General features: G+C 36.8%; 1 protein-coding gene and 1 pseudogene across 1 annotated transcript; one reads left to right on the top strand and one right to left on the bottom strand.

Annotated features, from left to right (window-relative positions):
• The first annotated feature begins 378 nt into the window (after positions 1-378).
• On the top strand, positions 379-2,250 carry LOC117923307 (annotated as a pseudogene).
• A 479-nt stretch (positions 2,251-2,729) lies between these two features.
• On the bottom strand, positions 2,730-20,752 carry LOC117923050 (MAP kinase kinase kinase mkh1-like). The gene is made up of 9 exons (XM_034841306.1): positions 20,158-20,752; positions 19,987-20,045; positions 19,500-19,605; positions 19,203-19,409; positions 4,662-4,780; positions 4,336-4,546; positions 3,882-4,113; positions 3,412-3,557; positions 2,730-3,313 (listed from the first exon to the last, which is right to left on the bottom strand). Exons 1-9 carry the CDS (start codon positions 20,750-20,752, stop codon positions 3,297-3,299), a joined length of 1,692 nt encoding a protein of 563 aa, XP_034697197.1. The 3' UTR covers positions 2,730-3,296.
• Positions 20,753-21,490: the final 738 nt, after the last annotated feature.

Genomic DNA, 21,490 nt, shown 5'->3' with positions numbered 1-21,490 from the left:
TTTATTTAGAGTTAAAATGGAAATAAGTGAAAATAACAAGTGAAAATAACAAATGAAAATAATAAGGAAAGTATTTGACCAAATTTCAAATCAACGAGGATTATGTATATTTAGTAAAAATCTTAGAAAAAATAAATGAAATTAACCCAAAAACTATTCATGAATTGAACAATGGGCAATCCCCATCAATCACCTCACTCGTGTGTAACATCATGCATAGACATGAGCCTCATCTTCATCCATAAGAAGACAACCAAAGAGTAGTTGGCAGCCACAATCACTTATTTTTGCAAGTTGCCAACGGGCATAAATTGAAGGCATCTCTACTAAGAAACCCATCACATTTAATCTTCACAGCTACTTTCTTTCTCTTTCTCTTTCTGCTCATGGACTTCCAATTCTCTTCTATCCTCTTTGCCTTTCTTCTCTTTCTGTACATGCTGTACAAAATGGGGGAGAGATCCAAAGCCAGCATCTCAACTCAAAAGCTGCCCCCAGGGCCATGGAAACTACCTCTAATTGGAAACATGCATCAGCTTGTTGGCTCTCTTCCTCACCAATCCCTAAGTCGCTTGGCCAAGCAATACGGGCCTCTCATGAGCCTACAACTTGGTGAAGTTTCCACGCTCATTATTTCATCACCAGACATGGCCAAACAAGTTATGAAAACCCATGACATCAATTTTGCCCAAAGGCCTCCTCTTTTAGCTTCCAAGATTTTATCTTATGATTCTATGGACATTGTTTTTTCTCCGTATGGCGACTATTGGAGACAATTGCGCAAAATTTGTGTAGTTGAACTTCTAACTGCCAAGCGTGTCAAATCCTTCCAATTGGTTAGGGAAGAGGAGCTTTCAAATCTCATTACAGCGGTCGTTTCTTGTTCAAGATTGCCCATTAATCTTACTGAAAATATTTTCTCTAGCACTTTTTCTATTATAGCAAGAGCAGCTATTGGTGAAAAATTCGAAGGCCAAGATGCATTCTTATCAGTTATGAAGGAAATCGTGTAGCTGCTTTCTGGTGTCTGTGTTGCTGATATGTATCCTTCTGTCAAATGGCTTGACCTGATCAGTGGAATGAGATATAAACTTGACAAGGTATTTCAGAGGACTGATAGGATGCTCCAAAACATTGTTGATCAGCATAGAGAGAAATTGAAAACACAAGCAGGCAAGCTACAAGGGGAGGGAGATCTAGTTGATGTTCTTTTAGAGCTTCAACAACATGGTGATCTTGAATTTCCCTTAACTGACAACAACATCAAAGCAGTCATACTGGTTAGTTACCCTACCTTTAAATTCAATTTTGCCAAAATTTAGGTTTTTTCCCCCACAACATTAAATGGAAAAGTTAGGTGTGATTAATATTTTCAACAATCAACAATCAACAATCAACAATCCACAATCAACAATCGTGAGCTAAAGTCTCATACTGTAAATGTTTGTGGTTCCTTTGAGTATTGCATATACCCAGTGAGATATTATACCAATGGTTTTTGCTCATCACTTTGATCTATCCTCTTCCAGGACATTTTCAGTGGTGGAGGCGAGACAACATCCACTTCTTTGGACTGGGCAATGTCAGAAATGCTGAAAAACCCAAGAGTGATGGAGAAGGCACAGGCTGAGGTGAGGCGGGTGTTTGATGGAAAAGGGAATGTGGATGAAACTGGCCTTGACGAATTAAAATTCTTAAAAGCAGTAGTGAAAGAAACCTTGAGGCTACACCCTCCTCTTCCTCTACTAGTTCCAAGGGAATGTAGGGAGATGTGTGAGATTAATGGATATGAGATACCCAAGAAAACTTCAATCATTGTTAATGCATGGGCCATTGGCCGAGATTCCGATTATTGGGTTGAAGCTGAGAGATTTTACCCAGAGAGATTCCTTGATAGTTCAATTGATTACAAGGGTACTGATTTTGGATATATCCCATTTGGTGCTGGAAGAAGGATGTGTCCTGGCATATTATTTTCTATGCCTAGCATTGAACTGTCACTGGCCCATTTGCTCTACCATTTTGACTGGAAACTCCCAAATGAAATGAAGGCAGAGGATCTAGACATGACTGAAGCATTCAGTCTAGCAGTCCGCAGAAAACAAGATCTGCTCTTAATTCCCATTCCTTATAATCAATCACATGCTCAGTGATACTACGCAGAAGAAGCATTAGATTGATGGAATTTTTTATTTGCATTAATGCGAACTTTCTGCTATATGTATTGTCTTAAACATTATTCTCTATTTCTACTACTGTAATTAATGCAATAGAAGTTGCTAACCTATAACAAAAATTTCTAGTTCTTCAATCTTTATGAATCATTGTGTTTGGCCTCCTGAAGATGATGGGGAGGTAACCTAAAGGAGATGATCCCATTTCACACCTATTAATATCTTTTGTGCACACAAGATCTTCATAGAATCCAAACAATTGAAATACCAACATCAGACTTCATAACACTTAGCAAGCTTCGACTGAACCTCAGCTAACCTATCCAACCATTAAGGTTAGGCTTATGCAGGTATATAACCCGATGTAAACCTTCCGAGTTATGGCACTAATTAGGCCACAAATGTAATTAAGTATAATCTTTTTATTATCATAAGTAATACTTACCTTCTCGTTATCTTTTCAAGAAGCTGCCTGTGCTTGCAGGAATTCTCAACTTGAGTTGGTGAAGCTCCAATTCAAGGGTTGAGTACCTGTGCAAATGTTGTCCACGATTCTAATATGAAATTGGCATATAATACATTCAAGTATGATGGTGTTCGAACATTAAAATCCTGCAGTTGTCAGGAACTGGAAAATGCGTCCAACACTCTCTCTGGTATCTCACTCTATGTACATGTCACTGTCTGCAAAACAAGAAGTACCAAGTACTGATAGAAGAAAGGAACCTTATAAGAAGATTAATGGAGCTGCAATGACAGTGGTACAATGTTACCGCAGTGGCGGAACCAAATCACCTTCCTTCTCCAGTGATCTCATGGAGCATTGATTCATTGGGATTAACAGGGGAAGGAATCTGATCAGTTGTATTATCATGCTTCTGGCTCTTAGATGCTATGGATGCCTCACTATCTTCGTTCAAAAATCTGTTTGTTATGTAACTGGGTTTTGCTGTAACTATGCCTACATCAATGTCTCCTGCAATCATTGCTGCAACACGTGACATTGTTGGCCGCAGCATTGGTGATGCCTGGGTGCACAAGAGAGCCACTCCTATGATTCGACTGGCTTCGGTTTCATCAAATGCTGTCAATGTTGGATCCAGCTCCAAGCTTCGGTTATTTTCATGTAGAGTCCATGCCTGGAAACATATAGAAATGACCATGAACAAGGAATAAGCTATTTTACTAATATTATATTGGGAAAGAGAGACGAAAATGAGAAGTTATTTTGCTATACCCATTCCATATATTTTTTCAGTATCCAAGCTGTTATCAGAGTTTGGCCTCCCACTGAGGATCTCTAGAGCAACAACACCGAATCCAAAGGCATCAGCTTTTTCTGTCAGATGCCCTCGCATTGCATACGCTGGTGCTAGGTAGCCACTTCAAGATTACATCAAAATAGCTTCTTTGAGGTTAATTCAATGAAGGCTTGTAATGAGGCCTATGAATTTAAATAAAAAGCCTTATTCCAAATCTAAAAAGTCCAGGAGATTTCCTAAAAGAGGAATGAATTTGCATTGAATTTGAATTTGGTAACAGCAGGTATCAGAACCAATCTATTCAATATAAAAATAAGCCATAGAAAGTGTCTTTTTTTCGAGGCATGTATGAAGGCTCTGTATATAGTTTCACTTAGATATAGACCATAGCAGAATACAGAAGTAGCAATAGAATGGTTCCGTGGAAACAGTTGAAGGAGCTCACATTGTGCCTGCAACTCGGCTGCTGATGTGTGTTTTCTTGTCATCATACAGCTTTGCCAGTCCAAAATCTGATATTTTTGGGCAGAGCTTTGCATCAAGGAGAATGTTACTAGCCTTAACATCCCTGTGTACAGTCCTTGGCCTTGAGTCTTCATGAAGATAAGCCAACCCTCTAGCTGTTCCTAAGCATATATTGAAGCGGATTGACCAATCAAGATACAAATCATTTTTGCCTACAAGCAGTGGCACCCATTTGATTAAAAACAAATTAAACTAGCAGAAACGATGAAAATTTTCAGACAGTTGTAGTCATTCTAGATTAAGTTACAGCAAAGAATAACTTGAACTTAAACAAAAAAAAAAAAACTGGGGAGTGCTCAAGAGTACAAAGATTTTTTTTTCCTCCCCAAAGGTTCATAGAAATGCAAGATGAAAAGTATTCTAAACATCCATACCAAAGAGAGCCTGATCTAAGCTCTTGTTTTCAAGATGTTCGTAAACAAGGAGCCGTCTATTTCCTTCAATATAGCACCCATACAACTTCACAAGGTTGCGGTGCTGCACTGCAGATATGGCAGCAATCGCTGCCACAAATTGACTCTTCCCTTGTTGAGATGCTACTGAAAGTTGCTTTACAGCTACTACCCTCCAATCATTAAGAGCGCCCTGTAAAACACTAAAATTCAGCAACATAATACTTTTGGAATTGTTTAATGCTCTCATTACAATGAGAAAAGGTTATGAAATGCAATACATTATTGGTAAGTAAAATTAAGTTTACCTTGTACACAGGCCAAAATCCACCCTCCCCTAGCTTATTTGCAGGATTGAAGTCTTCTGTTGCGGTTTGTAACTCTGAAGAACTGAAAGTGTTTGGTCTAGGGCCTATTCCAAGAAACTCTGCAAATTCATGGAAGACAAATGTTATCGAAATATCTGTACAATTTTAGATAATGTGCATTTCATTTTGTAGAAAGTGATGTCCTTCATATGATAGAAAAGGTTGTGTCTAATCTTCTGTGCTGCAAGCAAGCACCAGACTTCTGAGGGTTTTCAAATTCCAAAGTAGAGCAGAAGTACCTTCATCCTCATTGACATAGGAAGCTTTCCTTTTTATGTAAAGAACTGCACATATCAATATGATGCTCATTGTAGACCCTTCATTTTGTCCTCCTAGCACATGTCTTATTAGGTATTTGTTCAATACTTTATAGCAATTCCCTGGTGGCCCATTACTACTCGTATAGTCTATCTTTTTTAAGCCACCTTGGGGACTTTGGTTGAGGGATTTACCTAACCTCATTGTGACTCTTGGCAGCCTTATTTAGACCATAGGCCCACTTAGGCACCTTAGGCCTACTTATGCACCTTAGGCTCATTTAGGCATCATAGGCCCATTTAGGCACCATAGGCCCACTTAGGCACCTTAGTGTCACGGACGTAGTCTTTTCCTAAGCTCGTGCAACACTTAGACAAGTCAAGACGCTTGATTTTGCTAAGTCAGCCTTACTCCCAATGCTTAGCTTGCTAGGCTAAGACGCTCGTGACTCAGAAGTTTTAGAAAAGGAGTTTACACCTAAAATCAAATGCTTCTTGTGTGACGGTCCACATTGGGCACGGGATTGTCCAAAAAGGAAGGTGCTCAGTGCCATGATCGAGGAGAGGGAATAAGAGTGCGAAGCACATATGAGTTCGATGTAGTTGCTAGGTGCCCTCTAAGTCAACCTAAAGCCTAGTACGTACGCCTAAGACCTCCTTACCATCAGGGGTGCAAGTAAAAGAGGCAAAAGGGGAGGTAGCTAAGGTAGCCCACACACACATGGACAAGGTCACTAAGGGAAAGGTGAACTCGATGGGCAAGAGAAAGCAGCACTCCAAGCATCGAAAGTGCAAGGGTCTATATCCATCCAAGGCCTCACAGGAAAAGGAGGTGAAAAATATCCTAGTTGAACGGGTTACTAGGAGACAAGGGGTCCCTCCTTTGATAGAGTATCTAGTCCGATGGAAATGACTACCTAAGAGGCAGGTAAGCTGGGAACATGCGGATTCCTTGAGAAGATTTTGGAAACACATCAAGAGGTTTCAAGAAGAGGCAACAACTGGGACGTCGATGGCATAGGTGGGGGAAAGTGTCACAGGATGCTTCAAATGACCCTCCCCATGGGCTTATATAGAGCCTATGAAGCTTCTGGAGACTCCTAGAGCCATCTACACTAAGCCATTGGTGGGAAGAGTGTGGAAGGTTCTAGAAATGCCTAAAGATGTCCACACATCTCTACACTATGGTGAAATGCATAAGAGAAGTCCAAGGCTTTCTAGAGAATTTTAGGAATCTCTTGTATATTCCTGTACATAGGATTGTACATAGAATTGTGTAAGGTAACAATCCTAATGAGACTCTACTTGTAATCAGAACATGATTCAAAGTGGAAGGGGATTCTACTTATAAGTGGAGCGAGACTCCACTAGCACAATCCCAATAGGACTCTTCCCAAAAATAAAAGACTAATATAATAAAATAAAATAAAATTATTTATACTCTTCCTACAATCCCCCACAATGGAAACGTGATTTCTTTTTTTTCTTTTTTTCTTTTTTTTTTTTTGAGCAAAAAAAAAATCCAATGCATCAGTACTGGTGCCCAAAGGCTATGAACCAGTCTTAGGACAAATAAGTATTGAATCACAAAATACGGTGAAAATAAATTTCTATGAACCAGTGTTTCTTGATGTAACTTAATGGACTTTTTATCCACATTGGTTTTCTTAACTTCACTACGAGTTATACAAAATGGGTTAGCACAAATAGGCCATGTGTCTTGCCTGGATATTCATGAGAGCTCCAAAGAATCTGCTTAAGTTCTCATAGGAAGCGGCCCCCACCTCCACTCTCATATAGGTGAATCCATCAAGTATGTTCTACATAAACATACTATCCATAAGGAATATAGTATTCATTAAGAGTAAACACTCAACCTTAATCAATGCAGAATACGCTCTATCTACACCATAGGAATAGACTCCCATACAATTAGAGTTGATAGAGCACCTCAAGCCAACAAGTGATTTGTTATTACCCATATGAACCTACTTCATGGAATTTTCATTCTAATAGGTTGGGATACCACCACTCTTGACTTTTGTAATAGGCATAAGCCCCATACCCCTCGATGTTTCTTCTACTAGTTTCTTATTTAGTGGTTTGGTCAAAGGATCGGCCAAATTCAACTCTAACCTCACAAATTCTAGGGATATAACCCCTACTTCAAGTAGTTGCCACACAATATTGTGCCTTAGGTGTATATGCATGTTCTTTCCATTAAATATTTTACTCTTAGCCTTAGAAATTGCAGCTTGGCTATCACAACACATAGACATAGATGAGGTTGGTGTCATCCATAAAGGGATATCTGCTAAGAGGTTTCTAAGCCACTCAACCTCAGAACTTGTCTTTTCTAAGGCAATAAACTTAGCCTCCATAGTAGACCGAGTAATGCAAATTTGCTTGGCAGACTTCCAAGAAACTGTACTTCCACCAAGAATGAAAACATATCCACTAGTGGATTTCATCTCATCTGAATCTGAGATCTAATTTGCATCACTATATCCTTCAAGGACACTTGGAAATCCACTAAAGCACAAACCATAGTTAATGATGCCTCTCAAATACTTAAGGACTCTACGAACAATAGTCCAATGGTCTTGAATAGGACTTTGGGTGTACCGACTCAATCTACCTACTGCATAAGCAATGTCAAGTCTGGTACATTTCATTAAGTACATTAGGCTCCCTATGATCTAAGCATACTCTATTTGGGTAACACTATGTTCTCTATTTTTCTTCAGTTGTGAGCTGGGATCATAAGGAGTTGACACTGGTTTACAATCAAAGTGTTCAAACTTCCTTAGGATCTTTTCAACATAGTGCTCTTGAGAAAGTTTAAGCCCATTAGGTGTTCTAGTTATTATAATTCCTAGAATCACCTCTACCTCTCCTATGTCTTTCATATCAAGCTTAGAACCTAGGAATTTCTTGGTCTCACACACAACTTCTAGGCTAGTTCCAAAGATCAATATGTCATCAACATAAAGGTAGATGACTACACATGTGTTATCCTCGTACTTGCTGTAGATACACTTATCAACATCATTAATGGAATATCCATTAGTTACTAACATATGATCAAACTTGTTGTACCACTGTTTAGGAGCTTATTTTAAACCATATAGTGATTTAACCAACTTACATACCTTTTTCTCATTCCCTGAAACTACACAACCCTCAGGTTGATCCATATAAATTTCCTCTTCAAAATCCTCATTCAAGAATGCAGTCTTGACATCCATTTGGTGTATCACCAAATTATGAATGGAAACTAGAGCAATCAATACTCTAATTGATGTTATTCTAATCACAGGGGCAAAGGTGTCAAAGTAATCTACATCATTCCTTTGTTCAAAGCCTTTGGTAACTAAACGGGCTTTATACTTCTCTATGGACCCATCTTGTTTTAACTTTCTTTTAAAGATCCACTTACAACCAATAGTCTTTGCACCAGGAGGTAAATCTACCAACTCCCATGTATGGTTATACATGACTGATTCGATTTCACTGTTAATGGCCTCCTTCCAAAATGGTGCATTAGGAGAAGTTATAGCTTCTTTGTAGGATCTAGGGTCCTTATCTATTAGGAAGGTGTAGAAACCATCTCCAAGGTTTGTTTCTTTCCTATCTTTTTTAATCCTTCTAGGTTCAAATTCAAAAGGTTCAATAGACTTATCTCTACTTGTTTTCCGAACTTGTTGTTCACCATTTAGTTTCATAGGAAAGATGTTTTCAAAGAAATCTGCATTCTTTGTTTCTATTATAGTATTGACATCTACAAGACTATTTTCTGACTTAGTAACAAGAAACCTATATGTCGCGCTATTCTCAGCATAGTCAATGAACATTGCATCAAAGGTTTTAGGACCTAGTTTTCATTTTTTAGGTTTAGAGAAAAGAATTTTAGCTAAAAACCCCTACACTTTTAGGTATGCTATATTAGGTGCATAACCCTTCCACTACTCATAAGGAGTTTTATCAGTTTTCTTGTAAGGTATTCTATTTTGAATATGACATGTGGATAGGATAGCTTCCCCCCCCCCCCCCCCCCCAACAAGTTCAAGGGTGTTCCTGAACTTACCAACATTGCATTCATCATTTCTTTTAAGGTCCTATTTTTTCTTTCCGCTACTCCATTAGGCTCAGGGGAATAATGAAGAGTAGTTTCATGAATGATCCCATGATCTTCACATAAAGAATTAAAGGGGTTGGACTCATACTCTCCTCCCCTATCAGTTCTAAGTCTTTTAATTTTCTTACTTAGTTGATTTTCCACTTCATTTTTGTACTTAATGAAAGCATCTTTTGCTTCATCTTTGTTTCTCTAAAGATATATCATTGTATACCTTGAGTAGTCATCTATGAAAGTTATGTAAAATTGTTTACCACCTCTAGTCATTGTATTTTTTAGGTCTCCTAAGTCACTGTGTATTCAACTTAGTAGATCTTATTTTCTTTCAACTGATTTGCAAGATTTCTTTGTGGTTTTAGATTCTACACAAGATTCACATTTTTCATGGTTTTCTAAGGACAGTTTAGGGATTAAACTCAATTCAACCATTTTCTTTATATATGAAAAGTTCACATGTCCTAATCTACCATACCAAATATCGCAAGAATCAACTATGTAAGCAGAAGAAAAAGATGCATTATTGTTGATAATATCATAAACATTCGACATAAATAAACCCTTATTACAATAGCCCTTCCCCACAAATGCATCATTCTCGGTTAAAACTATTTTATCAGAGTCAAACAAGATCCTCACTCCTACTTTCCCAAGCAGAGATACTGACACCAAGTTCTAACAGATATCTAGCACATGAAGAACATCACTGAGAGCAAGCACTTTTCCAGAGGTTAGCTTGAGGAGAACTTTTCCTTCGCCAATCACTAGAGTAGATTTAGAATCACCCAAGAACACTTGTTCCTCTCCTTCCTTTACAATGGTATAGGAAGTAAATGCACTTCTATTCCCACAGATGTGTCTAGTAGCCCCAGAGTCTACCACCCAGTCCTTCATATTGGTGACCATGCTCACCTCAGAGGAGATTACTGTTGTGATCACCTCTGCCTCTGCTAGATTTGCTTTTGAATTGGACTTCTTGGTTCTCTTCCTGTGGCTCCAGACTTGCCACAAACAAAGCAATTACCCTATTTTTTAATAGTTGAGTTTTGGACCTTGTTTGATGCATTGGGCTTGGTCCTAAAGTTTTGTTTCCTAGACCTATTGTTTTCGGGTTTAGGTGTTTCTTCTACTCCTTAGCCTTAGAAGAAAATTCCTTAGCTTTCTCAACATTGTCCCTATTTTGGTTTTGTTCCTCAATCCTAATATAGATAATGACATCCTCTACGGACATCTATTTCCTTTTATGTTTCATTTTATTTTTATAGTCTTTCCAAGACTTTGGAAAAGTCTTTACTAAATAACCAGCCACAAAAGGTTAAGGTAATTTAATGTCTTCGATAGCTAAGTCATTAATCAACAAGTGGTAGTCATGGATTTGAGATAATACATCTTTATCCTTGGTCATTTGGAAATTTTTAAAATTCCCTATGACATATTTCTGAGTTCCTACATCTTCCAAAATATATATTTTTATTCATTGCATCCCAAATTTCTTTTGTAACTTTAAATTGACAATAAATATAAAAAAGTTCATTAAAAAGGGTACTCAGAATAGCATGCCTGACTTGTTTATTTCTAGTTTCCCAGGTTGGTAACAAATGAGAACCATCTTTTGGTTTTAGGTAAGTCAAAATGTGTCATTAGTTCACTACATCAATTGCAGAGAAAACCCTTTCCTGCCATCTCTTAAAGAATGTCCCGTTGAAGGGATTAATTTTAGAGGTGTCAGGATGGGTGTGAACTAGGGAAGCTTCCATTTGGATATATTTGAAGATTGTTGGTGTTAAGGATATGGAAACAAAATATTAGCCCAAAAGACACAAACAAATAACAAAATAAATAAGAAGAAAAACTTATCGGTTGAGGCGTGAAAAACACTATCCTTGAAATAGATCCACCCTCCTCGAAGACGAACTCAGTGCACTAAGGTACCAATGGTCTACCTCCAGAATTCAAAAACCAGATCTTGCCTTAGGTGCACTCTATAAGCGAGATGTGTATAACTTACGTTTTGAAAAAATTCATCTAGATAGATGTATGAAAGACTCTCTGAAAAACTCTTTGAAAAATTCCTTGAAAAATTCTTTGAAAGATTCTCTAAAAAATTCTCTGAAAAATTCTCTGAAAAATTGGTATTAAGAGAGTGAAAAGTGACCTGCTTTTATAGGCTACTAACACAATCCTAATGGGACTCTACTTGTAATCAGAACATGACTCAAAGTGGATGGGGATTCTACTTATAGGTGGAACGGGACTCCACTAACACAATCCTAATAGGATTCTTCCCAAAAATAAAAGACTAATAAAATAAAATAAAATAAATATTATTTACACTCTTCCTACAAAGGGTTCCTCACTTGGTTCAAAGATCACCAAAGAAGTTGATCTTAGTCTGAAGATTGGTCACTGCAAGTCGCTCATGAAGTCAGAAGATGTGGGTCGGACTCTTGATTTGTCAATATATGGATCATGTAGAGAACTTTATAGAAAGTTGGCCAACATGTTTGACATGGAGAGAGCTAAGATGCTGAACAATGCACTCTATCAGGATGAGAAGTTGGTGTTATTCAGAAGATAGTGAACTTTGTATGTGCTTACACACAACATGTCCTATCTTTGCATTCCCGAATGTCTCACATCATTCATCAGCTATGAGAGTTGGCTCCACCTTGACTCAGCCAAGTGAACACTGTGTTAGACGAAGTTCGGTCTAGGGACAGTGAACAAATTGACCTGTAGAGACAGTTGCAGCTTGTATCAGTGAAGTTATAAGAATTACTGCACCAGGTGTCCCATATGATGATGACCAAATGAAGGAGATTTTTCAACTAACTATATCACTATTTGAAAAATTATATGACAGATCCAGCTAATCATAACATGATCTCCATTCTCAAAACTGTTGCAAAGGTCAGGTCTTTCATAGTAATGTTGGATTTTGAGCGTGATCTATTGATTATTAAGACATTCCAGCATTTCCACAATACAATAAGTGATTACTTTGATGTTACCGATCTGGTTTATGCTCTTGTGAAGGCTCTAAACAAGGGAATGCCTAGGAAAGTTGGAATCTACAATGTAAGCAGAGGAAAAGGAAAATCTGTGAGGGAGTTTGATGAAACAGAAGAAACGAATGCATGGGAATTTGCTTCCAAATTGACTGTTTGACTATACTCTCCTTTGGCATGATGTGAAAAAACTAACTGCCCTATAATCTATTCAACCTAATGGAAAGTATACTCCAGAAAAATGATAACTTTAGAAGGAAGGCTTCTTCAGACTGGTACATAAGTGAAGGTATGGACAAGATAGAATTCATTGAGACTGAGAGCAATATGAATGATCTTGTGTGAATATTGACAGAGCCAGGATACAACAGCTAATGAAAAAGTTAACTTCAAGGAGCAAAGAGTCTGAGTTGTACTAGAATGAATGCGAAGAAAAGCTCCCGGTGATCACAAATTTGGATTATCAATGGTTAATGTTCAAAAGCGACATTATATCCATGGTTACAATAAGTTGGAGAAGTGTGAGGGTGTAGACCCTCCATTTTGTCCCTTTAGCATGTCTTTAAGTGTTCTTTTAATACTTCCTAGTAATCCCTTGGTGGCCCATGGCTACTCATACAACTTACCCTTTTTGAGCCACCTCGAAGACTTTAGTTGAGGGATTTATTTGACCCCTCATTGTGACTTTGGCAGCCTCCCAATTTAGTTCATTTTTTTTCACTTAGGTACACTTTAGGTTAGACTCCACTTAATTCGCCCTAAGCCCATTTAGGCACACTTGGCCCATTAGACACTACCTTAGGCCCATCTAGGTTCACTTAGGCCCACTTAGGCACTCTTGACTTATTAGTCACCATCTTAAGCCCACCTAGGTTACTTAGGCCCACTTAGGCACTTTTGGCTCATTAGGCACCACATTAGGCCCACCTAAGTTACTTAAGCCCACTTAAGCACACTTAGCCCATTAGGCACCACCTTAGGCCCATCTAGGTTCACTTGGGCCCACTTAAACACTTTTGGCTCATTAGGCACCACATTAGGCCCACCTAGGTCACTTAGGTCCACTTAGGCAGACTTGGCCCACAGCATGTGATCAATTATCTTATTATTATTATCTTAAAGTTTGTTGATTTTTTTTTTATTTTTTTTTTAATTGTATTGTATATAAAATAGAAAACCACTTTCCATGAAAATTAAAATACCACTGTCCAATAAAACACCATTTTTCGTTACAAAAGAAAAACGACTTTGTATATAAAAATCAAAATACAAGTTTCCAAAAATAAATAAATAAATAAATAATAACACGTTGCCATATTGGGGAGACCATGATTCTCCATTCTACACAGCAAACGCAATAATGGTTTTTAGGAAAAATCACCCACATAACACCATCTCAAACAAAAATGACTGGCTAACATTCTTTTAAAGGGGAATCGCACTTGGGACGGCTTTTGAAAGTAGATTATCACCAGATTTTTGGACAGGATTGCATCCATTAGGACTTTGGACATCACCATGCACAAACTTACACGCTGAATGAGATTAATTTTTTGGGTAGTTCACTAAGCATGGGTGGATTTTTTATTTTTATTTTTTTTAATTGATTGGAGGACGCACCATCAAGGGCCACTATGAGAAGCCACCATCAGCATCCCGACTCCAAGAACACGCCATTATCTCCTCCACTTCATTGGCACATCATAAATTTACATCAACTTCTTTGACTCACCAGCATGGGTGTCATTCAGAGGGTCGCATCATCAACAGAGTCTAGATTGGTGCATGATCAATAGCACCACAACTTGAAGGGAAAATCACCTCTTGCATCTCCAAGGGTACAGGTGCGCATGCTGATCAAAAACGTCCCTCCACTGACGCACCATTCTGCAGCATACCCATCCCATTGACACATCATTCGTTGACAGTACACAATTAGAGTTCATAATCAGCCGCTCACCCCTTGAAGGAAAAAAACCTCACTGCCACTTTTAGGCATCACAGAATAGATTAAAAGGGGAGATCACGCTGCTTTTTTAAAAATAAAAAAAAAAATGTCCACGTGGGGGATTTGGAGATCTATGGAGAAATTGGGTATGCCCAGCCCTCATCTTTGAGGAACATGCATTGAATCCTTGAGGGCTCTCCACGGGCTGCCTCTAGATTTCACACAAAGACAACACAATCGCACCACTTTCTATATGTAAAAATCCATAAGCGGGCTATCATAAAGAATACACGCACAGTCCGGGGGAATGGCCTTCATAATCCGTATTTTAGGAGGACGAACTGCAACCTTTAAACATCCACACAGCCACCATTTCATAGCATACAGGCCACGCATTGGAAGGATCCATCTATAGGCCATGAAAAGGACTACACGCATTCCATAGGAATTTGGTGCATGATCCACACAACCAACATGACTACATATAGTGCACACTATTCCAAACAAGGGCAACACCATTCATTAAACAAAAATAGGCCCTCCACCATGCAGCCTCATGCATTGACCTTAAGTTCACATTCTTAAACTCATTTCATTTTAGTTTAAATTTATCCCTTCGATTTAGATTTTTTTCTTGTTATTTCAATCCATTAGTAAAATTGCTTTTTTGCTAAAGTTTTTTATTTTTTAAACCTGCTTTCATCCATTTTAGTTAGTTTGGATTTTAGTTTTGATAAGTACGAATGTATTCACTACATTAGCTTTGATGATTGGATTTTAGTTTCAATAAGTACGGATGTAGTTTGCTGTATTGGTTTTGATGAATAATGGACTTTAGTTTTCGAATAACTATTGATGTTATTTTGGATTTTAGTTTTTGATAAATAATGAGGTTAGTTTGAGTTTGAGTTTTAAAATTTTCATTGAGTATTAGTTTCTTTAAGTTTACATGTTTGATGTCTTTTAAAAACTTATTGAATATCCATTTGTTTAAATTCACATGCAAGATGACTCTTAAAAATTTACTGAGTTTTAGTTTGATTAAATTCACGTCGTAGATACCTCTTAAAAAAATCATTGAGCATTATATAGGATGTTATATGTGACTAAATTGTTAGTTCTATTTATCTTTGATACTTATTTTATAGAAACCTTAGGGAATTCTTAAGTTTGAACTTTCTTTAGAAAAGTTTTTTTTGTTAAATTGATATTTTGAGTTGAGTCAAAATTTCTTTTTCAAAAATGAATTTTTTCATCATAATTTTGGCTCCTTGATCCCAAATGAAAGGTAGTCAAAAAGGACATCCAATTTAGCTTTTCTCTTATTTTCAAAACCCTTTTTAAGTTAGAAATCAAAAACCTCTATGTTGTGTCTATTGATTGGGATTTAACAAATCATTGGGTCCTTTTTTACTTCCCTTAAAGTCATTTTCAAAAGCATTTAAATCGCCAATAAAAGGTTTTAGAAAAACATTCATTCTAGCTTTAGGCAAAGAACATAGTTTCTATTAAAATTATGCAACTCATTTCATTTAAGTTGCATTTCTCCTTTGTTAGCTTTTCAAAAATTTGGTTTTTATTCACATAGGTTTGGACTTGTACTCCCAAACTAATGGGGATACATAGGTAAAACTTACAGAAATTGAATGGGGACTTGATGAAACCCCTACATAAGAAATTTTTTCAAAACTCTTCCTTGTTGCCAGTTTTCACTCAACCGCTGATCCCTTTAACTTTAAAATTAATTTCAACGACTTTAGAATATTTTTAAAAAATTTCCAAAACTTGTATGATTTTCCTCACTTCTTGAACTTGAATTCAAAATTTCGTTTAAGTTAGAAAGCAATTTTGGAATAGAAGATATAAATGAGTTTTTAGGAGGACTATGTTTTCATCTAGTTCTGGATACCCGAAATCTTGTTCTAAAAATAAAATAACAAATGACTTTTTAAATTTGATTCAATATTTTTCCTTAATTCTAAATTCTTGAAATTGATCTTAGACATATAAACATTAAAAAATATGCATTTTTGAGGGAGATATGATTTTTCAAATTCGTACCTACAGTACATGATGGAATCTAAACATCTGAGTAGCTAGAGTGTCTTAAAAATATTTTTGGGTACTACCAGACCTAGATTCATTTTTTCTGTGATATAGACACTTTGATCAATATGTATTATTTTTTGTACAGTTTAATGTGATCCCTTATTTTTAAAAAAAAAAATCATTTATTCATGTCACTATTTTATACCTAATCTCGACCTTCTAGAACTTTTGTGTGTTTATGCTACAATTTGTCATTTAAATGAGTGTCTGGTTTTTGGAATGTTGTTCTAGATGTGTAGGAGTTGTTTCCTAATTTTTTTTGTAATTAAATTCCACTCCAAGATATTTTTTTTAGAAATTGTTTTGTGATGCTTTTTTTTCTAATTGTATGTTGATGATCTTGTACTTTGCTTGAAATTGTTATTATTTTTTAAGTCATTTGACTTACCTTGGCTCAATTTTGGTTTTGGTACTATATATTAGACATAATAAAGATGTTATATAATTTATACTTTTCCTAACCACTCTAACATTTTTGAAGGAATCTTATATATTATGCATGCTATCCAGATACATTCTCTATTACTTACTTTTCGGAATTTTATAAATTACTTACTTTTCGGAATTTTATAAACATGCATGTTGTTATGAGTCATATCTATGTTTGATTCCATCATTGAGTGCCTAGATGTCTGTTCAATTTGCTTTGATAAAATACATGTCATGTGCTATATTTCTATGCTAACTTTAATGACTTATGATAGCGCTTGAGAAGCAGTCCAAGTACACATCCAAAGCTTTCTTTGCAATTGTGATTTGGTTTCTTTTTTGGCATGCTAGTTTTGAAATCACCTTAGCCTACCTAGGTACCTTCAATCAATCGATTAATCGCCATTTTTCCCTCGACTTAGCCAATAAAGACCTCTTTAGGGGTTAGAGGGGTGCTACCTCTTAAAGGTACCTTCCCAATAGGTAACCTGATCCCCGAACCAAGACTCAGGTTTTTCAAGACTTGCTTTTTCAAAACTATGGAGTCACTTCTTTAGGGTTTTCTTTATTGTTTTATTTTCCCTTTTAAAATAAAATAAAATAAGTGGCGACTCCTATTTTTCCAAAACTAATTTTTCACCAATAAAAATGAGTCTTGCCTTCGAGTGGGGATGCAAGTGAAAAATGCGGGACCACAAATTGGCGACTCCACTGGGACCCACATTTTTCACTTGTGTCCCCACTCAATGGCCTGACTCATTTTTATTGGTGAAAAATTAGTTTTGGAAAAGTTGGAGTTGCTACTTATTTTATTTTACTTTAAAAAGGAAAACAAAACAAGAAAGAAAACCCTAAAGAAGTGACTCCATAGTTTTGGAAAAAGAAGTCTTGAAAAACCCGAGTCTTGGTCTGGGGATCAGGTTACCTATTGGGAAGATACCTCTAAGAGGTAGCACCCCTCTAAACCCTAAAGAGATCTCTAATGACTAAGTTGAGGGAAAAAGTGGCAATTAATCCATTGATTGAAGGTACCTAGTTAGGCTAAGGTGATTTCAAAACTAGCATGCCAAAAAATATATCAAATCACAATCGCAAAGGAAGGTTAGGATGTGTACCTCGATTGTCTCTCAAGTGCCATCATAAGACATTAAAGTTAGCACAAAAATATATTACACGACATGTATTTAATCAAAGCAAATCGAACAGACATCTAAGCACCTAAGGATGGAATCAAACATAGATAAGGCTCACAACAACATACATGTTCATAAAATTCCGAAAAGTAAGGGATAGAGAGCATACCTAGATAGCATGCATAATTTATAAGATTCCTCCAAAAATGCTAGAGTGGATAGGACAAGTATATAACATCTTTAGTACGTCTAATATACAGGTACCAAAGCCAAATTTGAGCCAAGTTAAGTCAAATGACTCCAAAAATAATAACAATTTCAAGCAAAGTACAAGATCATCCACATGCAATTAGAAAAGGGAGCATCACAAAACAATTTCTAAAAAATGCCTTGGAGTGGAATTTAGTTACAAAAAAATTCAAGAAACAACTCCTACACATCTAGATCAACATACCGAAAGCCAAACACTCATTCAAAGGATAGATTGCAACAAAGACAACTCAAAAGTTCTACAAAGTCCAGGTTAGGTGAAAAAAAGTGGCATGCATAAATGAATTTTTTTTAAAATAATACAAGATCACATAAAATCCTACAAAAAATCACACACATCTTTCAAAGTTCTATATCACATAAACAATATATCCAAGGTCAGGTAGTACTCAAAAATATTTTTAAAACACTCCATCTAATCAAATGTCTAGATTCCATCATGTACTATAGGTACAATTTTGAAAAATCATATCTCCCTCAAAAATGCATATTTTTTTAATATTTTATATCTCTAAAATCAATTTCAAGAATTTATAATTAAGGAAAAATATCTAATCAAATAAAAGACATCTGTTATTTTATTTTTAGAAAAAGATTTTGGGTGTCCAGAATTGGGTGAAAACAGAGCCCTCCTGAAAACTCATTCATATCTTCTATTCTATAATTGCTTTCTAACTCAAACAAAATTCTAAATTCAAGTTCAAGAAGTGAGGAAAATCATACAATTTTTGTAAATTTTTTAAAAATAGTCTGAAGTTGTTGACATGAATTTTAAAAATAAAGGGTTAGTGGTTGAGTGAAAACCGGCAGCAAGGAAGAGTTTTGAAAAAAAAAATTCTTATGTAGGGTTTCCATCTGCTGTTCCATATGCTAGTAGACTAGAACTCTTGTTCCCAAACTTCAAAACTATAACTGAAGCTTTGCATTGGTCAAAGATGCAATGCATTTCTACAAAGGAATATGCAGGTTCAACCTTTCGACTTGGGAGATCGTTGTCACTTGCACTTGAGCTGAAACTGATCCCGTGACTTGAAGCTTGATAGCCACTTCGTAGGTCCCTACTGGAACTCTAGTTATCCACCTCAAACAAAAGGGAGAGTGGAGTTGGAGACGGAATCCATCGCCCACTGATGCATCAACTAGTAAATTACCCTTTGACCAAGAATGCTTGAGTGGCTTGGTGCATGCAAACTTTCCCAATTCCTTGGCCTGCGAATGTAATTCCAATAAGCAACATAGCCTTTTCCATTGCATCTCCAATCCTTCCAGCGATGAACACCAGACTTGGCCTTCCGGTAGAGAAAAAGATGATGAATTCCAGTGTACTGTGGATCTAAATCAGCACTCGAAGGCTGAAGCAAAAAGCTGAAAAACGTTGGATCCACTGCCTCATGAAGTTCTTTTATTAACAAAGGAACAATGTTAGCACTGAAATTGCCTAGTTCTTAAAAAAAATATTCCAGTAGATAACAGAAATTAGTGGCATCACCACGGTCCTCAAAAGCAACAGGGCAAGATGAGTCAATTGGGTCTGATTCATGAGAACTGGTCTTTAAGGTGTATAGTCCACTTTGTCCTTCATGGTTAGAACCTCTCTGTATAAGAACAAGTATTACATAAAGAAAATGCACCACAAATCCACCTTAATGTCTGATGACTTATCCCTGGATCCTTTAGCTATTGGTTTGCTTCCAACTTTTCTGCAATTTGAATAGCCATTTCTACTCAAAACGGCAGTGGGTTTTGTGACAGTGTTCTGGTTTTCTTTTGTGAAGCTTTGAGAATTTTTTGTTTCCCCTTTAACTTGATCGTCTTTTCACTCACATTTCATTGGTTACAGAAACATACACTATAGTATTTGCTAAGCCATTCCATCAAGCTTCCAGTAAGGCAAAAGAATTTTAATAAAACTTTAGAATTTTAATCAAAATTGTTAACCACCAGTAATCATATAAGAGAATCTCACTGTAACAAACCTTAAGTATTGGCTCGATAGTAAGAGAACCAGGAAAACTAGACGATAACTCTTTCACCTCTGATGAAACATAATGAAAATTGTGGAACCAGATATAAATTTGAATAGATGACAAATACTTGAACAAGGCTACCAAGAAATCATGCAATATAATGTGTGTTAGGAACATTACCAGTCCCAAACTCAAGATTCACAATGCCTCCAATTTTCTTTCCCTCTATTCCTTTCTCCAACTTCTTTCCATGATTTTGTAATAAGCTTGATTCTTTACTAAGTGCATTTCTTCCACAATCCTCCTCCAAAGATGAGGAATCATTTTGTTGTGAATTGCCAGCAGGCAGGTCCACTATCCTATCTACAATGGATGAAATACTTTTTTTCTCCTTGGATATATCACTATTTTCTAAAGGCTGAAACCATTTTGGATCATTTCTTGGCATAGAGGGAGCATTTCGAAATTTCTTCTTTTTCTTAAACATCAATGTTCTATTTAACTCTGCTACATCTGAATGATTCCCATTCACCCTGTTTTCAATCTTGAAAAACTTGTTCAAATGACTAACTAACGGTAAAGGGGACTTCTCCCGTGTAGCATTCAACCTCTTCTGCAACTTAAGCAACCGTGCATCAACCTCTTCTTGGATTCCACTTCTTATACTAGAATTGGCATCTTCATCAGCATCACCTCCCCCAGCTTTTTCCAAATATGAATTCATACCATTGTTTTTCAGCTTCTTTCCCTCACTCTCACGGGCTTCCTTTGCCATTGCCCTAATTTCTACTATTTTCTCTTCCAATTCAAACTCATTCAGAGAAACAGCATAGCTCGATTTATTACCAATCTTTTCGCCAAAGAATTTGCCACCGACATTCAAAAAAAATTTCCTTTATTTCTTTCATTGGCACCCAATTGCGAACCCTTAGCTTCACTATCTGAAATTTCATGTTCCTGATCAGAATCCGCAGATCCTAACACCCAAACAGCACAAATTGTCTAAAACACAAAAATCCCAACCAAGTACAAGCCTAATTTTAGGAGTGAACCTGTAGAAAAATTGCCAACTTCTCCATTCTTGACCTTGGCAGGGCTGGGGGTCGAGAAGAGAAGAAATTAACGCGATTCAATCTCATTCTGATGCACAATTTCATCGTCGTCTCCGACAACGATAGTGAAAGATTCGCTGAAAGTTTGATCGAAGGAAATCTCCTGAAGGATTTCATGGGATTCAATGGAAAGTGGAGATTCTTGGGGGAGAAGAGTCGTGTTGGGGTAGGGTATTGTTAAGGTTTCTAACAATTTAGGGTGTAAATAGTTCTTTCTCTTTCTGGGTTTTAACGAAAATGACTTGGAAGTAGAAAATAAGATTATTGCTTTCTTTTGAATGATGGTTGTGGTGGCGCCAACGGTGGTGATAGCAGGAGTGAAGAAGGAGAAGGTGGTGCAATGCGCACCCACCATTACGAGGGCAGTGGCAGCTTTTGATTCCCGCAAATACTAGCATACT

Source organism: Vitis riparia, chromosome 10 (assembly GCF_004353265.1).
Source record: "Vitis riparia cultivar Riparia Gloire de Montpellier isolate 1030 chromosome 10, EGFV_Vit.rip_1.0, whole genome shotgun sequence".
Taxonomy (NCBI): Eukaryota; Viridiplantae; Streptophyta; class Magnoliopsida; order Vitales; family Vitaceae; genus Vitis; species Vitis riparia.
This window is presented reverse-complemented; position numbering and strand designations above follow the sequence as displayed.